Raw genomic sequence first — 24485 nt, forward strand, 5'->3', positions numbered from 1 at the left:
TACACCAAGCATCACTTGAAAGAAGCCAAATTTATTTTCTCCACATCTAAAAAACAGCCATAACTGAAGAAAAGCCAGGGTTTATTTCAAATACTGTTGTTCTGCTTCTCAAGAATCCAAGTCAACTTTGTCCAAAAGCCACTTTCCCTGCAGCCCTTTCTGGATTGCCTCACAACAGCCCTTTCACTTATGGCCAGAGGGCTGAGTCTGGCCTCGCTCCCTCATTTGTTTTTCAGAAACTTTTTGCGACTCATATTTGGGTTCAGGCGCCTTCTGCCTGCACCCAGTGCTGCCTCCCGGATCTGCAGATTGGCTGCCCGGCTGTGAATGTCGTGTTCAGCAAAAGGAGAAACTCCAGCCACGTAATCAGGGTCAAAGGCATTGGTCTTCTGCCTGGCCTTGCGGGAGAGCCGCTGCTGGGGGAAGCGCTGGTCCTCCGTCAGGTGGGGATTACTAGCATGCTTGCCTCCTTGAGGAGCCGGCAGAGAGTGCTGTGGAGACAAGCCCGGCAGGCCCTTACCCCCCTGGAGGCAGTGGCCTTCCTTGGGCTGCAAGGGCCCTGAGCAGCCTTGCTCTGCCCAACCGGTTCTCTGGCCTGGGGCTAGCAAGCAGGGAGTGGTTGCCTAAGGGAGCTCGGCTGCTCCCAGCCCAGTACTTCTCATGGGGGGCGGTAGAGCAGAAGCAGCCCCCCCTAGAAGGGAAAGGGGAGGCAGAAGCAGACCACCAGGATGGGGCACTCACCCGGAGGCCACGTGGGTTCAGGACTTTGGGGTTCTGGGAAAAATGCAGGTGGAAGCTGCCATCGTCTTTCACTGTCACGGCCACTTTCTTCAGCGTCTTGTTCCCACAGTGGGGGCAGAAAAGCCGGGTCATTTTTGATGTTGTCCTAGAGAGCAGCACATCAGCCCCATGAATGCCCCACGGCTTCCCAGCCAGTAGCCAGCTTGTGCACCTGTAACCCACGTACCTGAAGCAACCATGGCAACGCAGGATGTAGCTGCGGGCCTGCCGGATCAGCAGGCCGTTGAATGCCAGCACATGTAGCCCCATCTGCAGCAGAACGTTCTGGGGGAGACGGGGAAAAGGCAAGTGAGGAGGAGGCAGAGCATGGCGAGGCCCAACAGGGATGAACAGGGGACTGGCGGGTTTCACAGAGCGCCTGCTTGCCTGCATAGCAAAGTCAGTGGTGACGCAGCCAACCTGCACCTTGGCAGGCTCACTCCCCCAGCAAGTGCTCTGCTGGATCTGCTCAATGTTCCTTGGCGTGATCCAGCCATCTTCCTTGCTGCTGTCCTCCTCACTACTCTGTTGGCCCTCAGGGTCCTCCGCCTCTAACAGAAGAGGGTCTGCTTCCTGTGAAGGAGAGAACAATTAGGCAGCATCTATGCACACGGTACCTGCCCAGCCCACTGAGTCAAGGAATCCTGCGTGTGCCAGTCATGCAGCCGCCCCAGCTGTGTGAGAAGGGAGACAGTGGATCTCTCACCAACAGGCCTTCCAGGTCCTCCTCTATGTTAGGCAGAGGATTCCTCCAGAACAGGAAAGAAGAAAACTCAGGCTCTGCAAGTGCTACAGGATCTTCTGGATCTGTTTCCACTACCAAGGGGATCGTCTCATTTCCTGGGCATTTTGTCTTGTGGTTGAAAGTGCAAAACAAAATGAATCTCAATCGATGCCGGTCCTGTACAGCACCTATCAGTCAAGGCAGCTGCTATCCCCAGTAACTGGCAAAGAAACAGCCCTTTCTCCGCATCCTCCAGCCTCTTGCCTTGGGGAGGGTTAGTGGGAGGGCAGAGCTTCTGCAGAAGCTCCCATCACCAGGGCTTCCCACAGCATCAGTAGAAGGAAAGGTGCTCTCCTGCCACAATGCCGTCATGGAGACAGACTGAGGCCCGGAGTGGCTAACTCCCACAATTACCTTAGTGCGGACATGGAAGCCAGGAACATCAACTGGTGCTTCGGGGTGGCGGTTTGTTGAGTTGAGCTGTACCTGCAACGTTCAGGGCACGGGGAGTCTTGAGCGGGCGGCAGCCGTAGCGCCCGGTCCAGCTCAGCATCCCCTTCCCCACCGATCTTCCTTCCTCGCACGAGCAGATCAGCTCGCAGGCAGCCGCCTGCATCGCCCTCGGCGCGCGGGGGGGGGGGAGTGCACCTGGGGCCGCGGCTCCGTCCGCAGGGGGCGCCCCCCGCCGTGTTCGGCCTCCAGCTGCAGCGTCAGGGCAAGGATCTGGATGTCGGCGGCGGAGAGACTGCGGAAGTCGCCCGTCTGCTGGGAGAACTCGGTCACTGCGGGCACAAGAGGCTTTCCTGAGGGCTGCGAGAGGCGGCGGCGGGGGTGGTCGAAGGCCGCGGCGAGGGGGGGCACTCACCTAGACGCACGTGCTCGGGGAAGGGCTGCCGGAGGAGCAGCTGGAAGGGCAGCCCCGCCAGCCGCCGCCGCGCCGCCCGGTCCCGGATCTCCGCCAGCACCTCCCGGGTCGTGTAGACGCGCTTGCCGATCTCCTGCGGGGACAACGAGTTAGCCCGGCCCGCCCCCCCGCCCCCCCGCCGGCCCCTTCTCGGTACCTGGAGCGGCGCCGCCCGCAGGAGCGCGCTGGCATCGGCCACTAGATGCTCTACGGGCACCATGCTGTGCCCGGCCAGAGAGTAGCGACGCGCTAGAGCGGCACTGACGCCGGGGGAAGTGCCGCATGTCCGGTGCCCCCCCTACTCATGCGGCCGCTCTGCTCTCCACGCTCCGCTCGCTGGTCCGGCCGTGCCCGGTGACCCGCCGTCACGTGACGGCTCCAGAGGCGGAAGCGCTCCGCCGCCGAGCCGGGAATCCCCAGTCAGAGCCGGCGGGGCCCCGGAGGTCGCAATCGCCGCGTCGTTCCGCAGGTGGGTTGCGGGCAGCCCCGGCCGCAGCTCGAGCCCCTTCTCCTCGGTCCGCTCGGGGCTGCGCTCCCCTCTGCCCTGGCGGGAGGGGTGCCTCGGGCCTCCGCCGGAGCGGCGCCGCCCTCCGAACCCCGCGCGCCCGAGCCGCCCGGGCCCGCCGAGCGAGGCGGGGCGGTTTGCGCCTCTCCGGCTTCCTCTGGCTAGCCGCGCCGTGACGGGACCTCGCCGCCCCTTCTGGGGCTCGCCGAGGCTGCCCCTTTCCCCGAGTTGCGGCGGAGCTAGGGTTCCGGGCTCATCCCGCGGTGCTCGCCGCGCTCTCGGGCGGCCCAGGGGCCTCGGCACCAGGTCTCTTTGCGGGGCTGGGCCGAGAGCCCGTCGCGCTGGGGATGCTCTGCGGACTGGCCAGCCTGGAGCTGAGGCGCCTCGCTGTTGCCCGCCTCTTGCAGGTCCTGATGACCAGATGGCCTCCGAGGGGCTTGCTGGGGAGAAATCTCCGCTGACCGTGAAAGGTGGGTCCCGCTTTATCTTAAGGCTGCCCTTGTAACTGCCCCCCGTCCCGTATTTGGTTGGGGCCCCTCCTGCCAGGGGAGGAAATGCCTCCCGTCAGGCCAAAGTTCACAGCCAGCAACAGATTTTCTCTGCTACGGTGTCGGCAGGGCAGCCTTCCTCCTCCTCTGCCGTAAGGGAAGGGTGAAATGCTGCTCTTTTTTCTGGTGGAGGAGCCCACGGCGCCCTCTGGGAGGGGGGACCGGAGGTCTGCCTGTGATCCCAAGAATCGTCTCCTGGCAGCTTTCATAAGAGCAGATGCAGTTTCTGAACCAGCAGGAAACCAGCCCTGTCATGGCTTCCGTGTGCAGGGTGACGTTTCCTCGAACCATTCACTGCAGTTCGGGTTGCTCAGCCTAGGCCTTACTGGGGTATGTGCAAAGTGTCTGTCTCTTCCCTTACATCAGTGGTTCTCAACCTGTGGGTCGGGACCCCATTTGGGGTCGAATGACCATTTCACGGGGGGTCACCAAACCATGCTGTCTGCCATTTTTTCCCTTTTCCCTAGCTGTCCTAATCCCTCTTATTGGTGGCCACACCCACTTGGGGGTCACCACAACATGGGGAACTGTATTATGGGGTCACGGCATTAGACAGGTTGAGAATCACTGCCTTACATGCACCCCTTTCTTTAAAGCTCACACACATTATTTGGAAAGCTGTCTGCGTAATGTTTATTCTTCCTGTTTAGTGACCCTGAAAAACTTGATCACTCCCTGCTTGCCCATAACTCTGTGTCTTTTGGAACCAATAACTCATGCAGATGCAACATAGATGGGAGGAAGGCCTCGGCACACCCCTTGCCCATGGAAGTGCCTGCTTGGGTGGCCCCTTCAGGCTGGCCAGCTGCTTGCTATGCCCCCAGAGTGCCACTAGGGGGCTCCCAAAGCCCAGCAGCTTCTCCCACAGTGGTCAGCCACTGGCTCTGCCCTGATGCCCTCCTGCCCTCTCTCCCTCCCTCCCTCATTGCTCCCAACTTTGCCACCTGGGAGGTTTCCAGGGAGATTTGGCTCCAGATGTGGGGTGCCTAGAGGGTGCTCCCTCAGTTTGGTCCATCGAGACAATGGCTGCTTTGCACCTATGAAGCTTTGTCTAAATGCTTCCAATTAATTGAAACAAAAGTTGGTGTGCATTTTTGCCCCAGGCCCTCAAAGGACAAATGCTTCTGTATGCAGAGTGGCCTGGATAATGAGGGGAGGAGGGGGGCAGAAGTTGGGATGAGTGTAGGCGGTCACATCTGTCCCTTCTTCTTTCCACAGTTGTTTCAGCAAAGCCCAAGGCCCAGGGCCACCAGTCTCGGATCACCTCCTTTGTGGAGGTAGTAGTAGATGGACTCGCCAATGAGGCCAAGAAAACAGGGAAGCAGACCGGGAGCTCTGAGCTGCTCTGGAATGAGAGCCTGGTGCTGTAAGTACTGGGGCCCTGAGCATTTAGGGGGGGGGGGGACAGTATTGTTCCCTCAGCCATACTTCCTGCATCAGCTGGGCTGCCTACCATAGAAGCAGCCTCTTGCTGACCCAGGGCTGTGGGCTGTGCCAGGCAGACCTGCAGGAAGACTGGGTTGCTGATTCCTCTGCCACCGCTGCATCCAGGTTGGTCTGCTCTTAAGAGCGTGAATCGAAGAGAGACCAGAATGCTGGGTGCTTCTGTCTGCTGCTCTTGGGTCCTGCTTAGGTTTCCCCCCATTTTTAATGGTTTGCCTGTCAGCCTGGTTCTAGGGGCTCAATAGCCCATCCTTCTCTCTCCCAGGAATGTCACTTCTCAAAGCCACCTGGATCTGAAGCTCTGGAGCTGTCACACCCTGCGCAATGAGCTGCTTGGAGTGGCGTCCGTCAACCTCTCCAGCATGTCGAAGCAGAGCAAGGGGAAAGGTATCTCTGCTCCACTGAGCCCTGCCTTCCTGGCCTCACTGGGCCTCCTGGCAGCAGAAACAGGAAAGAAACAAGGCTACCTTGTGAGCAGCTGGGCGGCTTCCTAGGCCCGCAGTGGGGCGATGGCGGCAGCAACAGCTTCCAGGATGGAGGTCATCCCTCCTCTGGCTGCTGGCCATCTGCTGCCCCCCTTGGCAGCTACTTGAGGTAGCCCTCGGCAGCTGTGCTGCATAAAGGTCTCCATTCAGGGGCAGCACAGCACTCAGTCTGTTCAGCCCAGCTCCTCCCCCCCCCCGGGTCCCATGCAGAGGAAGCTCTCGCCTCCTGAGTGGGCTGGGCTGAAAGAAAATGGGGAGAGCCAGGAGTGGGAGCTCCAATCTTCTGGTCTGGCAGTGTTGGTCCTGCTACCTTGGAGATCTCTACCACTTGGCGCAGGAGCACCAGATTGAGTCAGGGCCCTCGTGTGAGGTTCTGGGAGCCATAGCTGCCCTTGGAAGCACTGGGGCCTTTGGGGCTGCCTGGGCCCTGAAGCGCACTTAGTGGCTGGGGCCAGAGGGCAATACTGGAGTGAGCCTCCCCTTTTCCCATCTGCTTGCTCACCGGAGCCGCCGTCCTCTGGATACAATGCTCCTTTCATAAGGCAAAAGGCTGTTTGGGGAAGCAAATGGAGACGGTTCTGCTGGATACAGAATGGAATTTGCCTGGCCTCAACTGCAAGGAAAGGCTTTGAACACCAGCTGGGCCACAGGGCTCTGCGGTGGACACTTCTCCAGCTGCTGTAACCCAGAGTAGGAGAGATTTGGGGCGATGAGGAGGCCTGGCTGCTCCATCGCCTGCATTTCCCAAGGGAAGAGCTGGCATTTCTGCCCAGCTTTCCCCAGGAATGGGACAGCCGATGGACTTCACATCCCAAAGTCTTTGGAAGGCACCAGTGAGGGAGAGTGAGGAGGGGGAGACCAATTGGCCTTTCTGAAAGAGTGCCTGGCCCTTGGCTCGGCTCCCTCTTGCCAGGCTCTGCCCAAGAGGTGCCACTTGATGGGAAGAGCAGATGTGGGCAAATTGACCACTGGTGGCTCTCCTGCTTGGCCATCCTTTAAGCAGTGACTCATTCCAGCCAAACACTGAGGCAACAGAGTCCCCAGGAGCTGCCTTCAACCGCTTCGTGGGGTCCAGCTGAGTCCTGGTCTTCCTACGCCCTGCCAATTGCCCCTTCTCCTTGAGTTTGAGGCTGCTTGTTGGCCCCTTCTGCTCCTCAATGGCCTGGGGGGGGGGACTGGGGGAGACAGGCAGCCCTTTGCAGCTTGAGCAGAGGAGGTGGTATGAATACATCCAGGCCCCTCCAGCACCTCTTGCAGGGGCCTCTTTGCTCTCCAACCTTAGCAGGAGGGGTCTCCCTTTCCTGCCTGGCCTGATGAGCCCAGCCCCAGCACTGTCTTGCAGCTGGGCTGGGAGGAGGCCCTGTGCCAAAGCTGGAGGGGGGGGGGTAGTTGATTTCCTGATTGTGGTTGTACCTGGAGGATTGTGTGTGCATGCGGGAAGGGAGGTGTTAACAGAAAACCAGTCAGTTCTGTGGGTGAACTACTGAAGAGCAGAAACAGAGCCCTCCCTGCCCCCTTCCAGTGTGCCCCCCCCCTAGTTTTTGCAGCTCCAATCGGTGCCAATGGTGGCATGATGCAAGGAAGGAGGCTCCTGAGCAAAGGCTGGCTTATCTCTGCAGACAACAGACGTGCAGGCTGCTGCTCGGCGTGGGGGCTCTCCTGGGCCAGGGAGGGCAGCCCCTCTACCAGGACTGTACCCCATGGAAAACTGGGTATTGGGGCCCCTTCTCTCTCTCCCTGCACACACAGAGCTGTTCAGCAGCCTTTCAAGACTTGGAAGGGGGCTGCTGCTTCTCAAACTCGGTGCAACCTGTTACTTCCAGCTTTTTCCACGGAGCGCATCTGGATTTCCAGATCTTAAAATATGGAATCAACACTGAACACAGTTTTCCAGAAGAGAATCTGAGCGCTATTTAAAGAAGAGAGAATGCCATATTATATAACTCAAATTATGGTTTTAAAATTCTTTTTTTCACCTTTTTGGCAATTTTAATGTACTAATTGGTGATTAGTTGCAATTCTGGTGTACTTTTAGGCACCCTTTTCAAACACTTCTCCACCCAGCCCAAAATTAAGACTCTTTTCCTTTCTCTCTAAACCAAATCTCCTTTCTGTAAGGGCATTTCCCCCAAGTCCGGTTCCGTTTCTCTTTTCTGGAATCTGTGCCTCTCCCTCCCCCAGACTCCTCAATCAGCCTTAGGAGGTGCATCAGGGACCCTTTTTCAGGAGGCGACTGGCCTGCTCTCCCCCTGCTGTGACTACTGCCTGAGACTCCCTCTTCCTGCCCCCCCCCCCAGTGGGAGTCCCAGCCAAGGGAAGCTCTGCTGCGTAGAAGCCAATTCAGGGCTCAGTGTGCCTTTGTGCCCCTCTCTGGGGACCCCCGTTGGACAACTGAAGGGCCTGGCCTTGATGGGGCCCGTGTGGGGCTTTTCTTATGAGGGGATGTGCTGAGTCCTCCGCTTGGAGGGGGGCCTCTCATCTTTCCGGGGGCCAAAGAGGATCTGGGTAGCAGCAGTGGGGAAGTGGACTGTTGCGATGGGGCAGAGCAGAACTCGAAGGTCTTAATGGGACATCTCCCGCAGCCTGAAAAGAGATGTCTCTGGGGAGCCTGCTGAGCTCCCTTCTGGAAGCCAGGCTGGTGGTGGTGGGGGGGGTTGTCTCCGCAGGGTGTCCTGAGCAAGGCAGCCATCTTTGGGGTATTTCACGCCAGGCTAGCATCAGTTCTGTGCAGTTGGAGTTGGGCCTCGAAGAGCAGGTGGGAACAGGCGGGGCTGATGAGGAGGCAATGGATCCTGCAGGGGGTCAAGAACTGGCAGCTCTGCTCAGGCTGCCCGTGAGGAGGAGAGCAGAGCCCTGGGGTGAAGCAGGCTCAGGCATCGTGGGTGCTGATGGGCAACGGCTTTCACCCTCACAGTGGAGAACAAGCCGATGACCTTGAACCTGCAGGCAGAGAGCAAAGGCGGCCTCCTCTCGGGTGGTGAGCTGACGGTCTTCCTGGATGGGCCTGGCATTGAGGCGGGCAGCCTGCCTAATGGCCCTGTGGCAGCAGGCGAAGGTGAGCGAGGAGGAGCTGCCCAGGACGGGTGGCCCTTCCTGTCCTCGTCCACCTTTGCAGTAGTGAGGCTGTTCCCTGGGGAGCCTACAGGAGCCTTGTGCCTCACCAGCTGAGCTCTTGAGGGAGAGGCAGAGGCTGAGGTGGGCAGAGGCTCCTGCTCTGCGTCAAGTAAGCCGAGGGTGGCACCTTTCAGGGGCTGCCAGTGCAACTGGTGCTTTCTGGGAATGGGCTCTGAGGTCTGCCGGAAAGCACCGACCCAGGGAGCTGCCCTGGGCAAAATCGCCCAAGGCATAAAGGGAGATGCCTCTGGGTGCCCCAGAGAACCCTGAACCTTTTCTCCAGGTCTGCTATTGTAAGCCCTCAGTCCTGGGGGGGGAGACGGGGCAGGATGCTCGCCAGGCTTGGCTGTGCATTCCCCATTTCTTGCAATTTCAGGGCCCCAGGGAGCCGGGAGGGAGTCTGGGGGCCCACCTGCTTCCCCGGAGAACAGGCCCCAGGCCTCCAGCACAAACTGCCTTGGTGGTTGGTCCAGGTAAGGCTCTGGGTGGGAGTGTGCCACAAGGATGGAGAAGTTGCCCGAAGGCTTCTTGGGCTGCAGGGGGAGGAGAGCCAGCCCTACTGCTCCCCCCAAGGTGTGCTGCCCTTCCCTTCCCTCCTAGCTGAGGTGATCCTGCGGGGCCCTTGCAGAGCCCCTGGCCAGACGCCCTGTGGGTCATTTGGCTACAGCAAATGCTCCCTCGGGGTTCATGGGCTCCATCTCAGGGCACTCCCTTGTGTGTGTGCTTGGGGGGGGGGCTGACTGCCCCATTGACTGCACCTTTCCTGAGTGAGGAACCGGCGTCAGGGATGGGAGCTGCAGATGTATCGCCCAGGCCCCGCTGCTCTGGCTGATTGGGCTCTTTGCCCCCCCCCAAGTCTCCTCTGTTGTTCTGCGCATGCTGGGCCTCTGGCATTGTGGCTCTGTGCCTCATGCGGGCTCTTGGATGGGGGAGCTGAGGCCCTGGCTTGCTCTCCTGGCCTGTGGTTGCCCCCCTGCCTCTTGGCTCTATGGGCCCGGTGCCCACCCCAGCCTTTCCCCAGCAACACCCCTGTCATTTCCCTGGTCCTATTTTAAGCTCCATAAGCTTTGCCATGTGGCTGCCTTGGTTCACTTCCACAAGCTATTAAAAGATAATTGACTTTTAGGAGCCCAAGTTAGGAGCCCATAGGAAGGTACATTCAGCCACTGCTACTCGTCCTTCGGAAGGAGCCATTGGGTTTCTGGCAGCCTCTGTGGGGGGGAGGTGCGTCCCTGACTGCCTGCCTCGTACCGCATGCCAGGGACAGCCTTGCACCCGCTGCCCCTGGGCTTGTTTCTGCTGTTTTCTCTCCCCTTCGCCTATGCCCAACCTGATGTTAGTTCCAGGGCGTTTTAGATGTGTGGGATCATACCACCCCCATCGGGTGAGTCAGTGAGTTGATTATATTGTATTATTTGATCTTTGCCATCAGTCTTATAACATGGCTCTTTAGTGGCTGAGGAAAGGGGACAGCCCATTTTTCTGGAGCCTGCCTAGCTGAGTATTCTGGGATTTACAGTTTGCTTGAGAGGCCTCCCTTCTTCTTCCCTGGATGGTCGAGTAGCCCTTGGGGTCCTGCAGCATGAGGGTGCTGAGCAGGGACAGAGGAGGCTAGCTTTCCAGCTCTGAGCCAGGCCTGCCCAGCCCCTGCGTGGCTCCCACGGTGCATCCCAGGCCAGGCACCAGGGCCCACCCTCTTCATGCCAACCAGTTAGGGCCATCCAAGACCCGGTGAGATGCTGACGCCCAGTGGGAGAATTGGTGGCCATCTCCTAGGGCGCTCCCGAAAGGAGCCCCGTCAGACCCCCAGAGGGGGCATGGAGGCCTCTTGGGCATTCTGCCCAGCTCCCCTCTTGCCCAGGAGTCACAGGAACTGAACAAATGGTGCAGTGGCAACCCCAGGCCCTCTTTGTGACCAGGCCTGGAGAGGGGGCTGTAAGTGGTGATCTCCTCTTTCTTTCCTCCCCAGAGCACTCGGGTCGGCAGCGGAAGCCCCAAGGCAGAATGTGGCCACCCTGGATCACAGCCCGATCCTGAAGACCCAGCCTCAGCAGCTGGGCAGAGGCCTGGAGGGCAGCCAGAGCAGGGCAGGTGGGCCTGGGCAGAGGGGAGATGCCTGTCCAGCAGCCCCTAACTTAATAGTTGCATTGTGGTGGTGGTAAGGCTCCAGATGCTGCACTCTGGCCGGAGCTGTTGGGAATTGTGGTTCAGCAGCCCCCAGAGGTACCCGGGGCCTCTGACCACTGTGGGGAAGCCGTGGGCGAGGGCACGATTGAGCCAAGGTAGGGGGTTCTGTCTTTGCAGTGAATGGAGAGACTGAGAGCTCTGCAGCCGAGGCTGAGGAAGAGGGGGCTGGGCCCCCAGAAGGATCCCCCCAGCCCAGTGCGGCTCACCCCCCCGCAGAGGCAGAGGAGCCAGGCTCAGGCAGCCAGTCCTCCCAGGGGGCAGTCCAGGTGCTGGAGACTCTGCCATCTGGGTAAGGGGCAAGGAACCCTCCACCTTGAGAGCCAGAAGGGAGGGAGCGTCTTTGGGTTTGTTCAGCAGACAGGAGGAGGGGGGGCTTTGGGGCAGGCCTGGAAGGAGAGGCCGGCAGTCTGGCACACAGCTCTGGCCTCCCTCCACAGAAGACTCTTTCGCCTGCCGACACCCCCCTCCCCCTGGAGCCCAGCCTCCCACATTTTCCAATGGAAGCGCTCCTAGTACGGTGTCTTCTGGGTGGGTGTGTCACTGCCAGGTTCTCAGTGTGTCCTTGTGTAATTGTGTGAGCCCTGTTCTGTTTGGCTTAGAGGCTGCTGGAAAAATCCCAGCCTCTCAGAAGCTCTTTCATCCCCTGCCTCGTCCGGGGATCGGCTGCGGTGAGCAGAGAGTCCCTGTGGTCCGGGGGCCCTGGGCAAGACTCCCGTGTGCAATCCCTGAATCACCTTTCCCCCAGAAGGTGGGGGTCCCTGGTGGCTTCACACCCCGACTTGTGCTTGCCCTCCGTTCTTCTCCAGTGGCCCAGAACCCCACTTTGCCCAGCCCAATTGGCCTCAGTGAGGGCTTCAAAGTGCTGGAGCTGGGCTTTGCAGGGGAGACGGTTTCCTGGGGACCCCATTCAGAAGGCCCCTCCCCAGCGGACTTACTGGCTGCCCCCATTTCCTGTCCTCCAGCCCAGCATCTGGTTCCTATCAACAGTGCGTCTGGGGACAGCCAGCCAGCCGTCCCCATTAACCCAGGGCGTGCGCCCGCTCACCATTCGCCTGTCTCTGCTGCACACAAAGATGCATTATGCTGCTCGCCACAAGCACAGTACAGGCACGAGGCTGGGCCTCTTGCTCAGCCTGGCTGTCTTGCTCCCAGTAAGGTGCCTCTGCTGCAGCCGCCTGAGAGACGAGCAGCCCGGGTTGCTGTGCTTGGCCCGCAGCTTGCTTGCAGGTGCTGTGGGGGGGGGGACAGCAGCAGCTGTCTTTGCTGTATTTAAGAGTCTACTCCTCAGGAGTTTGAGAGCATGAGATCCTTGACCAGGGAGATGCCTGTCAAGGGCTGCAGTTGTTCTCCCTGGCCAGACAAAATTGGGAGGGGGATCCTATTTGAGACGGCAGAGATTGCATTCAGGCACTTGCTATGAGTCCCCACAAGGCCCAGCTTGATTTTCCAAGAGATTCCCAAACCCACAGAGAGAAGTCGGGGGGGGGGGTTCCCCCACAGTTCCCCTCATTTTCTTCTCCTTTCCTTCAGGTGGGAGCAGCGAGAGCTGCCTAACGGGAGGGTCTACTATGTGGACCACAACACCAAGAGCACCACCTGGGAGCGCCCCCTTCCACCAGGGTAGGTACTGCAAGTTGCAGGGCTTGACCGGGGCATGCGCCTGCGGCACCCAAGGCAGCAGATTCTGGCTTCAGGCGAGGAGATAGAGGGCGGTGCCCCCCCGCTCCAAACACCCCTTGGCCTGGCCAGCAGCCTGGAGGTGCTGAACGCCCACAGTCATGGGGGACCCTGACAAGGCCGCCTCCCTTTTCTGTGTAGCTGGGAGAAACGTGTGGACCCCCGTGGCAGGTACTACTTTGTGGACCACAACACACGCACCACCACGTGGCAGCGCCCCACAGCTGAGTACGTGCGCACCTACGAGCAGTGGCAGAGCCAGCGCAACCAGCTCCAAGGCGCCATGCAGCAGTTCAGCCAGAGGTTCCTCTACCAGGTAGGGGCCACCATCCCCCCCGGGGATACCGCTGCAGCACGTCCCTTCTCTCAGAGGCAAAAGACCCGGCTGGAAATTGACACCAGGTCTGAAAGAAGGGGGGTTGGGACCCGCAGTTGAGGCAGACCCCCCTTGCATTCTCAAAGTTGGAGGATCCCAGGATCTTTCTGGCTTCACTGAATCTTCCAAGAAACCTGGAGATGGGGCCCATATATGGGAAGCGGCCATCTTTAATCCAGACGGCAGTCAAACGAAGGCCGGCAGAGCAGGAACCAAAAGCCCTTTTGGTTTAATGAGTTGCCCTGAACTGCGTTGCTCAGTAGCACCAGATTCAGCCTCATTTCACAGGTTATCAGGAGCCTCTTTAGGACTCTCGGCTGCCCAGCTCTGAAGACCCGGCAGCAGGGGCAGCCGTGCAGTGCATGGCAGGGGGCTAGGTAGGTGGGGAGGGAGAAAGGGAAGGGAAGGGGAAGGGAAGGAAGGAGAAGGGAGGGAGGGAAGGGTTGGAAAGAGAGGAAGGGCTCCATTCCCTAGTGTGACAGGGCCAAGGACGCTGGTGGCAGGTCGCTCTGAAAAGGCACCTCCAGTGCCCTTCATTGGCCCCACAGTCCTGGGGCTGGAGTGGCTAGGCGTTTGGGAAGCAAAGTCCCTAACAAGCTGCTATGTGCAACTTCACAGTGTAGGCTAGGATTCAACTCCCCCACCTTTATTGGGTGGGAATTAGTTCCACGCACCTTTAGGGCACAATGACTGCTTTTTCAGTCTCCTAGCTCTGACTACTCTGGCTGGCTGCTCTCTCTGGAGACCTTGCTGAGAGCTGGGGAGGGGGCTATCTAAACAACCGGCTGTGGCGGCTGCTGCTGGCAGCTGTGCCGCACCTCCCGCCCCACCCCCTTGGCCCTAGAGTTGCATAAAGGTGCTTTGTACCGGCCTGGGCGGAGGGGGATGCTGGGGAGACGCCTGTCTGGGTGGCATGAATGTGCCCTCTCAGGCCGAGCCTGCTTCGCGCCCAGGCGCTGGTTTCACGGCTCCGTGCGAGGGGGAGGAGGCGGTGGTGGGCGGCAGGCTGAGCCAGGAAGCTCTGGGCGTGGCGGGCTGCTGGGAATGATTTCATTGGAAAGGCCTGCGATATTTTTTCCCTGTTGTGTGTGGCTGGAGGAGGCTGGCTGTGGGGCTGTGGTGGGGCTCATCGCCTCAGCCAGCACGGGGCCAGAGGCGCTCCCACTCTTGCCCTGAGCAGGACGCGCCAGATGCCGCTCGGCTCCCCTTGAGCCCCTGGGCAAAGTGGGCAGCGCCAGGGGTGGAAGAGGAGCCACTGGCTACTGCCTCCAAGCCTGACCAGCCTGGCACTACTGGCTTTGCTCCTTCCAGTCCTCCGGCACGGCCGCTGACAATGACCCCTTGGGCCCACTTCCTTCTGGCTGGGGTAAGTACTTCAACCTCTAGTGCAGACTGCTCTGGGCTCTGAATTCAAATCCTGCCTTTGTAAATCTGCCAGAAAATCTTGTCCCCTGCACTGAAGGGCCTCTGTTGGAGTTCCTGCATTTACCCCTTTTCTTTTCACATGTGGGGCAAAGTGGGGAGGTGGAAACTTCGTTACTGATGAGTCCAGCTTGCCTGGGAGATCCCTGAGAGCTGTGCAGGTAGGGGAGACCGAGGGAGCCCCAAAGTCTGTGACAGGAATCTTGGGGGGGGGGAGTGACGAAACAGCCTCATGGCAGCTTTGTGGCCCTTGCAGTGCAGCACAAGCCAGGGAACCAGGAGCCCACCTGCTCAGGAGTGATCCCCACAGTCCTGTGGTAGTGAAGCCTAGTGAGAGATGGCTTGGAGCTGCACCAGAGTCCAGGAAGCTCTCAGTGCGAGGCCTCCCTTGGGCAGCTGTTCTCTTTCAGCCCAGCCCATCTCGCAGGGTTGTGGGGAAGATGGGAAGCAGCAGCATTCTGTACGCTGCCTGGAGTCGTGCAAAATACAGCTGGGTTATCAATAATGTTCCCTGCCTTTCCGAGGGTCGGAGTCCCCCATTCTTAAGGCAGAAGAGCCAAATGGTTTTTCTGGGGTGCTGTGAGCGTTCTCAGCTGGGCAGGGGAGAGGGGTGCGGGGCTGGGGGCAGAGCAGAATGGCAGGACCTTCAGACCTGGAGGAAAGAAGCAGGGAGGAGAGAGGAGGGGGTCTGCCACGAGGCCCTTCGGCAGGACTCCCAGTTGTGCTCCTTGGGCCCCGAGGCTCTGGTGGCCAAGACAGTCCCAAGAGGCACAGACCATGTGCAGAGGGCCCCGCAGCAGGCAACCTGAGCCTGATGGGACTAGCGTGAGCCCCTGGGGCCTTCCAGGTGCTCCTGCTCTCCACTTGACCTTAACCAGTCAACCCCCTGGCCTTTCTCTGGGGCCGAGACTGAGCAATTAAGCGCCCGTCCCTGGGCCTGTACTGCCCTTCTCAGGTGGGGCATTTGTCCATCACATGGGTTAGAGAAGGCAGTCCTTCGGGGCCCATCTTAAGCTGGTTCAGGCAAGGGGGTCCTGGGGTCCCTAAGAAGGGAAGGGCCTGAACCAGAGCCCTTCAATGTCAGCAGACAACTCCGGCTTTGGGGTGGGGTGTGCTCCCGGCTTCCCTCCTGGTTAAGCTGTTGGGGGTAGCTGTGCCAGATCTTTTCAGAGGTCTTCTTGGGGCTCTGCACTCTTGTCCAGAAGTGTCTCCCCATCTCTCCTTCCCTTACAGAGAAGCGGCAGGACAACGGGCGAGTGTACTATGTGAACCACAACACCCGCACCACACAATGGGAAGATCCTCGCACCCAGGGGTGGGTAGCACACCAGCACGCCTGAACTGCCTTCTGTGGCTTGCCAGATGGAGTCCTAGCGCCCCTTTTAGTCTGCTGGCTGGAGGGCCAGGCTTGGGTGCTCCCCCCCATGTCCTGCCTGCTCCCGGAGGGGCCTCGAGACAGGACAGGACGGGCCCAGCAGGCAGGGAGGGAGGGAGGGAGGGGATGCGGCCAAATCACTAGCTGGGCATCCTTCCCTCCCATGGCCAGGATGATCCAGGAGCCGGCACTGCCCCCCGGCTGGGAGATGAAGTACACGAGTGAGCGGGTACGATACTTTGTGGATCACAACACCCGCACCACCACCTTTAAAGACCCCCGCCCTGGATTTGAGTCTGGGTATGTCCCTCCCTAACCCTAACCCTGACTGCTCTTTAGAAGGCCAGATCCTGAAATTGAAACTCAAGTACTTTGGCCACCTAATGAGAAGGAAGGACTCACTGGAGAGGAGCCTAATGCTAGGCAATTGAAGAAGGGGAGGGCAATAGAAGAAGGGGACGACAGAGAATGAGGTGGCTGGATGGAGTCAGCGAAGCAGTAGGCGTGAGCTTAAATGGACTCCAGAAGATGGGAGAGGACAGGAAGGCCTGGAGGAACGTTGTCCATGGGGGTCGCGATGGGTTGGACACGACTTCGCAACTAACAACATGTCCCTCCCTGCCTTGCGAACTCTGTGGCTCCCGTGGCCTTGCGAAGCGAGCGGGGGCTCCTTGGAGCTGGTGCCCTGCATGGACAGCTGGGCCTCTGGGCGCCCCAAGTGCTGTGGGAACCTTCAACTCTGTCTTCCCTCCTAGGAGCAAGCAGGGGGGCTCCCCAGGCGCTTACGACCGGAGCTTCCGCTGGAAGTTTCACCAGTTTCGCTTCCTTTGCCACGTGAGTCCTTGGGGAGCAGGACGGGCAGTGCCAAGGGACAGCTGGGGGAGGGGGGCTGGCAGCGCAGCCAGTTGGACCCTCACGGCCCTTTCTCCCCCACAGTCCAATGCCCTCCCCAGCCACGTCAAGATCAGCGTCTCGCGGCAGACGCTCTTTGAAGATTCTTTTCAACAGGTGAGGCTGAGCTTTACGGGGGAACCCCTGTCTGCCCCCCCCCCCCGTCTGACTCTCGTTGCGGCTTCTCTTTCCAGATCATGAACATGAAGCCCTACGACCTGCGGCGCCGGCTGTACATCATCATGCGTGGGGAAGAAGGACTGGACTATGGAGGCATTGCCCGGTGAGTGTCGGCAGGGTATGATGGTCAACCCCCCCCCCAAAAAAAAACTTTATCCGGTCCTCCTGGAAGGTGTGGAAGAAGCAGGCAGAAAGGAGCAGGGCAGCCACGGACTTCTGCCTGCCGATGGCCGCTAGGAATTCTTGCCACTGCCGCGAGGCCCCCTCCACACCCGGCCCTGCCAGGGGCACCTGACGTGTCTCTCGGTGGCCCGCCAGTGGTTTTACCCTATGGTAGGTGACCTGGTGCTGTTCTACCACAGGGTAGAACCACGGACGGGATGCCGGGCTCTACACCGCGCAAGGCAGCCAGGGCTGGGGAGAGGCTGTGGGGGGGGGCTGCTGTGGGGGACAAGGAGCTTCACCGGCCACTCCTCTCTCCCCAGCGAGTGGTTCTTCCTCCTGTCCCACGAGGTGCTGAACCCCATGTACTGCCTCTTCGAGTATGCCGCCAAGAACAACTACTGCCTGCAGATCAACCCTGCCTCCTCCATCAACCCTGACCACCTCACCTACTTCCGTTTCATTGGCCGCTTCATCGCCATGGTGAGCCAGTCCCTCCCTTCCAACCGCAGGGGGACCAAAGCTACGTGCCCCCCAAAGTTCTGCCCAGCTGGCTGGGGTTAAAGCCCAGATGTCTGCCCACCTTCAGTGCTTTGGGCAGAGGTGGGCTGGTGGGGATGGGCAGCAGCCTGGCTGGCCCAGAGCGCCCCCTCCAGAGGCAACTTGTTTGTAAGGGGGGGGTACTTCATTTGGAGCAGTGGTTCTCAACCTTTTTAATGCTGCGACCCCCCCCCAATCGGTCGTAAGTCGAGGACTACTCAACCGGTCGTAAGTCGAGAACTACTAACTGGTGCAGCACCGTTTGCAGAATGGGACTTTTGGCGGGCTCAGCAGGGCAGAGACAGCCTGGACAATTCCTATTGGCTTTTGAAAGCCAATAGAATTAGACTCTATTGGCTTTCAAAAGCCAATAGGATAAAAGGGAGTAGCACAGCTAAGGAAAAGGGGGGAAAAAATGGCGGACTGCGTTGTTTGGCGACCCCCATGAAATGGTCGTTCGACCCCAAATGGGGTCCCGACCCACAGGTGGAGGACCACTGATTTGGAGCAAAAGGGCTCCCCGACTTGGTAACGTCGGAGGGGGAGAGCCACCTTAGCCTAGAATAGCCAAGTGAGGTAGAATCCACTGGCACAAATCTGATAAAAGAAAGATGATTTGTAAGATGATGCCTTTGAATGGCCTTTATTAGTCAGGGAGGGTGGCGTGTGATGCTTCGCCCCTGGGCCAAGTGGACCTTTCCAGGCCCTTTCCAGCACCGCCTGCTTGCTCGTGGGGCCTCCTTTGGGGGGCCACCTTCCTTTCCTCTTGGGGAAAAAGCAGGGCTGGGGGGGGGGTGTCAAGTTATGGGGTCTGGCTGCCAGCAAGGGAGGGAAGGAGCAGGGGCTACAAGACCTGGGTGCTTTGAAAAGGAGGGAAAGAAAAAAATATCGGGAAAATAAGACAGTGCATTTTGTCGGCATGAAAACATTTCCTTTTCTTAAAAAAAAAAAAAAAACAGTATTCCCTCTCTGCTTAAGACCGCCTTGTTTCTTTTAGCGTACAAATCAGGCATAACTGAGGCTGGCCTAACTGCTGAAGCAAAGGGACACAGGCAGTGGCCTTTGTGTTCCCTCTCCAAACGTAACCTCACCGTTTCTTAGCAGAGAGGGAAGAGACAGTGCCCTCTTCACCAGCCCCGGTGGTGGGAAGCTTTGGCTCTGCCCCCCCTTGCACCCTGTGGGCAGCTCTGGGCAGGCAGGCCTGTGGCAGGCTGCTCTGGGGACACCGCTGGGCTTCTGTGGCGGGACACAGAAGGCGGCTAGCACAGTTGTTGCTTAGAGCCCAGTTCAGCTGCTGAGAGGCTGGACCGCCCTTCGGGTCTCGGGCACAGGACTGGCGCCTTGAGAGGGCCCCTTTCTTTGCAGGCCCTCTACCATGGCAAGTTCATCGACACGGGCTTCACCCTGCCCTTCTACAAGCGGATGCTGAACAAGCGCCCCACCCTCAAGGATCTGGAGTCCATTGATCCCGAATTCTACAACTCCATCCTCTGGATCAAGTCAGTTCCCCCGAGGCCTGTCTGGGGCCCTGCGCAGGGGCACCCTCGGTGTCTGCAAGAGAGCAGAACCCTCTTGCTCTCCTGGAGGGAGGGGGGCAAAGGGGGTGGGTTCCTAGCTGCCAAGCCCCTTGCGCTGTGGTGTCTTGGGGTTTAGGAGGGGTTGGGGAGGGGTTGCTGGCCAGAGTTCTGCTTGGCCTTGTGGAAGGTGCTTTGAGGCCCCGGGCCCCGTCCAGGAGGCCAGCCCAGCTTCTCTCTGGCGCTTGCAGGGAGAACAGCCTGGAAGAGTGCGCCCTGGAGCTCTACTTCATGCAGGACATGGAAGTCCTTGGCAAGGTGACCACCCACGAGCTGAAAGAGGGCGGGGAGGAGCTCCGGGTCACTGAGGAGAACAAGGAGGAGTACATCATGTGAGCTGAGTCCTCTGGACCTTCCTGCTGGTGGCCCCGGGGGTGCTTGGGACCCTGCAGGGCCGAGCAGTTGGGCCATCGGGTTTTGCCAAGGGGGAGGAGGGTGGCTGAGGGTGACTTGCTCTGGGGGTGGCTGAGTGGCCTTCTCCCCTTGCAGGCTGCTGACTGACTGGCGGTTCACCCGGGGTGTTGAGGAGCAGACCAAGGCCTTCCTGGACGGCTTCAACGAGGTGGCCCCTCTGGAGTGGCTGCGCTACTTTGACGAGAAGGAACTGGAGGTGAGCAGGCTGCCACGTGGGAGCAGGGACCGCCACTCTCTTCTCAGGAAGCTGCCCTGAGAGCCAGAAGCCTCACAGCCTCATCCGGCCGAGGGAGGCTGCTGATAGTTGCTCAGGGTCAGTTTGGGGTTTTGGGCCCCAGAGTCAGCTTTTGACCTTGCAGAGGTGCCTGAGGTTTTCTTGACAGGCTTTCCAGAAGTGGTTTGTCATTGCCTTCTCCCTGGGGCTGAGAGGGAGTGGCCGGCTTTCATGCGTCTGCCCATTTCTAGCCTGGTGCTTTAAACGCAACACCAAACCGGCTCTATAGCCAGTCAGTCAGATGAGCTAAAAGTACTCCGAATGAGAAGGGCATTCTGGGTGGACGAGAGGGTTGCCTTCCAAGCCTCCCTTCGAGGGCCAGTCTCCCCCGTGACCAGGCTGGCAGCTCCTGCCCTGCTCCCAGCACTGGCAGGGCCGTTGCACCGTCCAGGAAGGCCACTGCAGGTGGTCTTGTTTTATTCCTCTGCAAATGCACATAAGGAAGCATCTTTCATTCATGGCCTCGGCTTCATCGGTCAGCAAGTTGTTGCAGTTTTCTTTGGCCTGCCGAGAGAGCTTGCCTCAGGCTCCCTCCCGGAAGCCTCTTTGACAGGTGGCACCGACTAGGTCTCCTCCTGCTTTTTCCCCAGCTGATGCTGTGTGGCATGCAAGAAATTGACATGAGCGACTGGCAGAAGAACACCATCTACAGGCATTACACCAAGAGCAGCAAGCAGATCCAGTGGTTCTGGCAGGTGAGGAACCAGAGAGACCAGGAGGGCTCTGCAGCCCCTCAGCCCTTGGATCCTTTGGGGGGGGGGAATGACCCTAGGACTGGTCAAGAGATCTACCATCTCCTCGCCCATCTGGTGGTTGCAGGTGGTCAAGGAGATGGATAACGAGAAGAGAATCCGGCTTCTCCAGTTTGTGACAGGGACGTGCCGCCTGCCTGTTGGAGGATTCACAGAGCTCATTGGTAAGTCTGTCCCCCCCCCCCCATGGAAGAATGGAGAAGGAGGGCCCATTTGGAATGTCAGGCATCCTGTTCCCAGATGTGCAGTGTATTTCCTTCATGGCTCTTCTCCATCAGGCAGCAACGGACCCCAGAAGTTCTGCATTGACAAAGTTGGCAAGGAGACCTGGCTGCCCCGCAGCCACACGTGGTGAGTCAGCATGGCAGGACCTGCAAGCCCCCCCCAAAAGGGAGCAGAGCTGCCCCTGCCAACCAGCCCTTGCCTCTTTCAGCTTCAACCGCCTGGATCTGCCTCCCTACAAGAGTTACGAGCAGCTGAAGGAGAAGCTGCTTTACGCCATCGAGGAGACCGAAGGATTCGGGCAGGAGTGAGGGGTGTCTGGAAGGAGCCTGAGAAGAGCCATCCTGCCTGTCAGGAAGGACAGAATCCTGGGGGGCACGGCATGGAGTGACCCTCTTGGGGATCGCTGGAGCAAGATCTTGTAGCGGAAGCTCCCCCTGCAAGATTGGGGGGGGGCTGGATCCCAGAGTCCCTCTCCTGCTCCCTCCTGAGCTGCATTTTCCTGGCCTCTCAGCCTCCTATCGTGGGCACTTTGGGTCTCCTGCAGACCCCCCTCTCCCCAACTTCTGTCCAGCTGCTCTGGCCAGGGCCTTTCCTCACCCACAGAGCACTTCAGCAACCCTCCCCCCTCCGCCCGCCTTAATATTACCAGCTGGGCTGGGACTGCTACAGACTGGCTGGCCCCGAGACCTCAGTTGGGGCAGCTTCCACTGGCTGCTCTCCAGCCTGGAAGATGTGACTCAGGGCAATCCTGCCTGTTCCCAGATAGTGCCCGGCAGCCTCGGCTTCTTTGCAGACCAGCTCTTGCTGTCAAGGCGCAGCCCCTGGCCTCTGGAGAGCCACAGCCAAGAGACAGGTCTGGAGCCTGGCCACAGCAGGGCCTTGGGAAGTATCCTTGAAATCTCCAGGCCAAGTTGAGCAAAGGGCCCCAAAAGCAGGCAGCATCAGGGACAGTTGAAGGACTCCCTCGTGGTCGATCTGCGTGTGAATATTTGAATTCTGTGACTGATTGCCCCAGCTTGAGTTTGTGGCAGGGAAGCAGAGGCCGCTCCAGCCCCAGGAAGGGTGGGCTTGTGCACTTTGCACTCTTGGGGGGCCCTTGACCTCCATGGAGGATATGTGTATGAATGTGTATAAAAACATATGTGAATATATAAATTTGTATATAAATGTCTCTGGACACAAAGAATTGCAATAGCTTTTGATGGGTTCTTAAGTAGTTTTGTACCACACCATCTGCCTCAGTGATGCCACCTCTTGTGCAATAAACTATCCGCAGCTGCTCATGCGTCTCTGTGCTGGGGGGGGGGGAGGACATAATCAGCAGGTGACTCATTTCCAAGTGAAAAGGGAGGGGGGAGCAGCTACAGTGGAAAAGAAGGGAGGCTGAGCTCAAGGGAGTTTTCTGCCTCTTGGACTGACTCCTGGCACGGTACCTGCATTGTACTCTGCTTGTTGGTGACTGTACCGTGTTTATGGTGTGGGCAGTCTCTGTACCTGCCTCTCTTCTGAATGGCATCAGTCCCAGCGCTGAAGCTGCAGAGCAGCCAAGCCTCTTTTTTAAAAAAAACACATTTTATTGGTTTTTTAATTCTTAAGAAAAGGTACTCAGGACACATCGTGGTGTTTGGGTAATCAAACATTCAAAAAGTGAAAACATATATAAACAACTGTCCCCTCTCTATTTCCCTCAAATAGCATAATATGTTTAAAATATTCCATTTCTAAGTTAAATTTCTATTACTGCTAAACCTGTTTTAAAACTTCATCAGTTTACAAATACCATAATCAAATTTAACTTTAAATCAATAAGTTATCTATTCAGGTATCCCTTCCAGATATATTCTAATTCTTAATCTCTCACATCCCTCATTTTATCACCAATCTCATTTATTTCTTCTCCCACTACACAATAGATATCCTAATTAAAATAACATATTAATCTACCCTATACATATATAATCCCACAATCTCTTTAAGATAACAAAATAATGTGAAACCTTAAATCATTTCAATTAATCAAACAAAATTCAAATTTCCTCCAATTGATTATCATGCCTTATCACATTTATGTTATCAAACAAAAAGGTCATTTTACTAATTTAAAACAATTAATTATTGAAACCATCCAAATCTAAAAAATCAACATTTTTTTAATTCCAATACATAATAATTTTCTTCAAAATAAATCTATTATTCCAAAAGGTACATTCTTAATCTATTTAAAATATCTATTCTAATAATCACCCTCCTCTATATTTTTTTCTTACTTCTAACTCTAAGTCTTAATCCTTAAAACAGTCCATAAATCCAAGATTGCCTTTTAATTCATTACACAATTTTAAATTTCTCTTTTCAGTCTGATTCTGGCTTTTTTTCTGTTCTAGGCAGGTTTCCATAACCAAGCTTCCCTTTCAGCCAGTAGATCTATTTTTGTTGCTTGCAGCGATCTTTGAAAGGATAGGAATCCCATCCTCTGCACTAGGCATCTATTTCTCTCATCCTTAAAGCATTGTTGCTTTGTAGTTTCAAATCTCTGTCTTTGCTTCTTCTGTTCCTCAAAGTTACAGATGGAAAGTTTATAAGATAGAATAAGTTCCTCTTTTATCTCTGGTGATTCCTCTTCTAGTATGTTTTGATTTAGAATAGTCAGATGTAGTCTGGACATCAGTTTGAATGTTTGAAGTGAGATTTCTGGATCTTAATTCTGTAGTAAACTCTTTCATTGTAGCACATATTTCTGCAGTAGCCTCATAAATCTTTTCCAATATAAGTTTACAGTTTAATTGTAACTGAGGTTTCTCCATTTTGATAGTAATAAAAAAGAATCTCTTTTTTCTTTTTTGTGGAGGCTATATTTAATAAAAGTTAGGCAGTGTCCATCCCCACAATTCCCACAGCTGCACAGCTTATCTTTTCTCTTCAAAAATAATTTGAAGGTCAGATCTATTCCATCTTCAAAGAGTAACCAGAAGTTGCAGTATTACATTTTCGCCACTAGATGTCCTCAGTAGGTTAAAAAATCTTTTCCAGACACCATTTCCTTTTTTCTATCTTTTAAAGTATAATGTGAAAAATGAAATAATCTTCCAGCATAAGATGATAGTAGAGAGAGAAAAAAAATTCTGTACCCCCCAAAAATATGGAAATAAAATATAGTCTTTAAAATTTTGCTCTATTTTTATACAATGCCTTTTTTCCCAAACATGTAGAAGCTGCTTTTTCAAATCAGGGAAATAATTCCAACAAGGCTCTTACAGGCACAAAAAACCAAAATAGAGTAGAGAGAGTAGCAAGGAAAAGTTTCACCTGGATTCACGTGGGTTCTTACAGCTTAGATGTTCTTTGACTTGCGGTTTGAAGCGGCAGGGTGATCGGCCATTTTACTGGCCGATCTTCTTCTCCGTCGGCCCTCAGAGATAGCTGGGACAGCTGGAGAAGCCGCCGCTCCTCCATAGACGAGCAAAGCCTCCTCGACAGAAGTTGCACCCTCCAGAGCGACTTTCGACCCACATAAGGGTCTACTGGTGGAGGGAAAACTAGCCAACGAGGAGACGAGTCTCCCCGTACGACTAGGGATGCCGCAAACTGGAACCGGAAGTCAGCAGCCAAGCCTCTTAAGGCAAAACCAGATGCTCCTGGAAATGCTCCTGGTGCAAAAAGGGGCTTGTGTGTTTCCTCTGGCTGGAAGTGGCAAGTGGGTTCTTTGCTTTGCCAGGGGCCCTGTTCCAAGGCAGGCGCCTAGAGAGAGCACCATTGGCCTGGTGAAGTCTTCTGGTTGGTGGGCGCTTGCCTAAGTGCAGAAGAGCAACAAGAGGTCCAGGGAGATCAGGAGCTGAAGGAAGAGAGGGAGGTTGAAGGGGTGTGTGTGTGTGTGAGGCAGCTCTTGGCAGGATCCAGGTGTCCATGTATGCGCTCCGAGGGTGGAGAGGAACC

At 57.0% G+C, this 24485-nt stretch overlaps 2 protein-coding genes across 4 annotated transcripts; one reads left to right on the forward strand and one right to left on the reverse strand.

Annotated features, from left to right (window-relative positions):
• Positions 1 to 15: 15 nt before the first annotated feature.
• Positions 16 to 2698, reverse strand: NOB1 (NIN1 (RPN12) binding protein 1 homolog). The gene is made up of 9 exons (XM_039330933.1): positions 2566 to 2698; positions 2370 to 2502; positions 2153 to 2286; positions 1919 to 1990; positions 1487 to 1633; positions 1168 to 1353; positions 968 to 1065; positions 742 to 886; positions 16 to 491 (listed from the first exon to the last, which is right to left on the reverse strand). The coding sequence occupies exons 1-9, from the start codon at positions 2626 to 2628 to the stop codon at positions 222 to 224; spliced, it is 1248 nt and encodes a 415-aa protein (XP_039186867.1). The 5' UTR covers positions 2629 to 2698; the 3' UTR covers positions 16 to 221.
• WWP2 (WW domain containing E3 ubiquitin protein ligase 2) lies at positions 2680 to 21831 on the forward strand. Of its 3 annotated transcripts, none has more exons than XM_039330929.1 (24): positions 2680 to 2877; positions 3321 to 3383; positions 4680 to 4827; positions 5170 to 5291; positions 8304 to 8444; positions 8880 to 8976; positions 10473 to 10594; positions 10808 to 10979; positions 12221 to 12310; positions 12509 to 12683; positions 14055 to 14109; positions 15399 to 15480; positions 15712 to 15840; positions 16296 to 16374; positions 16477 to 16548; positions 16626 to 16714; positions 17097 to 17256; positions 18679 to 18812; positions 19079 to 19219; positions 19377 to 19497; positions 20166 to 20270; positions 20395 to 20491; positions 20606 to 20678; positions 20761 to 21831. In XM_039330929.1, exons 1-24 carry the CDS (start codon positions 2691 to 2693, stop codon positions 20858 to 20860), a joined length of 2754 nt encoding a protein of 917 aa, XP_039186863.1. In that variant the 5' UTR covers positions 2680 to 2690; the 3' UTR covers positions 20861 to 21831. The 3 variants fall into 3 exon arrangements, with proteins under 3 accessions (XP_039186863.1, XP_039186864.1, XP_039186866.1); XM_039330930.1 differs by having other exon boundaries at positions 20610 to 20678; XM_039330932.1 differs by lacking the exons at positions 2680 to 2877; positions 3321 to 3383 and adding an exon at positions 3424 to 3791.
• Positions 21832 to 24485: the final 2654 nt, after the last annotated feature.

This window comes from Crotalus tigris, unplaced genomic scaffold (assembly GCF_016545835.1).
Source record: "Crotalus tigris isolate CLP2741 ecotype Arizona unplaced genomic scaffold, ASM1654583v1 scf7180000024433.1590703, whole genome shotgun sequence".
NCBI classification, from domain to species: domain Eukaryota; kingdom Metazoa; phylum Chordata; class Lepidosauria; order Squamata; family Viperidae; genus Crotalus; species Crotalus tigris.

Bases quoted from the DNA above. Each gene is read 5' to 3' on its own strand.
- NOB1 (XM_039330933.1), bottom strand. From the start codon at position 2,628: ATGGTGCCCGTAGAGCATCTAGTGGCCGATGCCAGCGCGCTCCTGCGG. The intron at 2,503-2,565 runs GTACCGAGAAGG...TTGTCCCCGCAG, and splicing joins TGCGGGCGGCGCCGCTCCAG to GAGATCGGCAAGCGCGTCTA. The intron at 887-967 runs GTACGTGGGTTA...GCTGCTCTCTAG, and splicing joins CGTTGCCATGGTTGCTTCAG to GACAACATCAAAAATGACCC.
- WWP2 (XM_039330929.1), top strand. From the start codon at position 2,691: ATGTCCGGTGCCCCCCCTACTCATGCGGCCGCTCTGCTCTCCACGCTC. The intron at 3,384-4,679 runs GTGGGTCCCGCT...TTCTTTCCACAG, and splicing joins ATCTCCGCTGACCGTGAAAG to TTGTTTCAGCAAAGCCCAAG. The intron at 12,684-14,054 runs GTAGGGGCCACC...TGCTCCTTCCAG, and splicing joins GCCAGAGGTTCCTCTACCAG to TCCTCCGGCACGGCCGCTGA.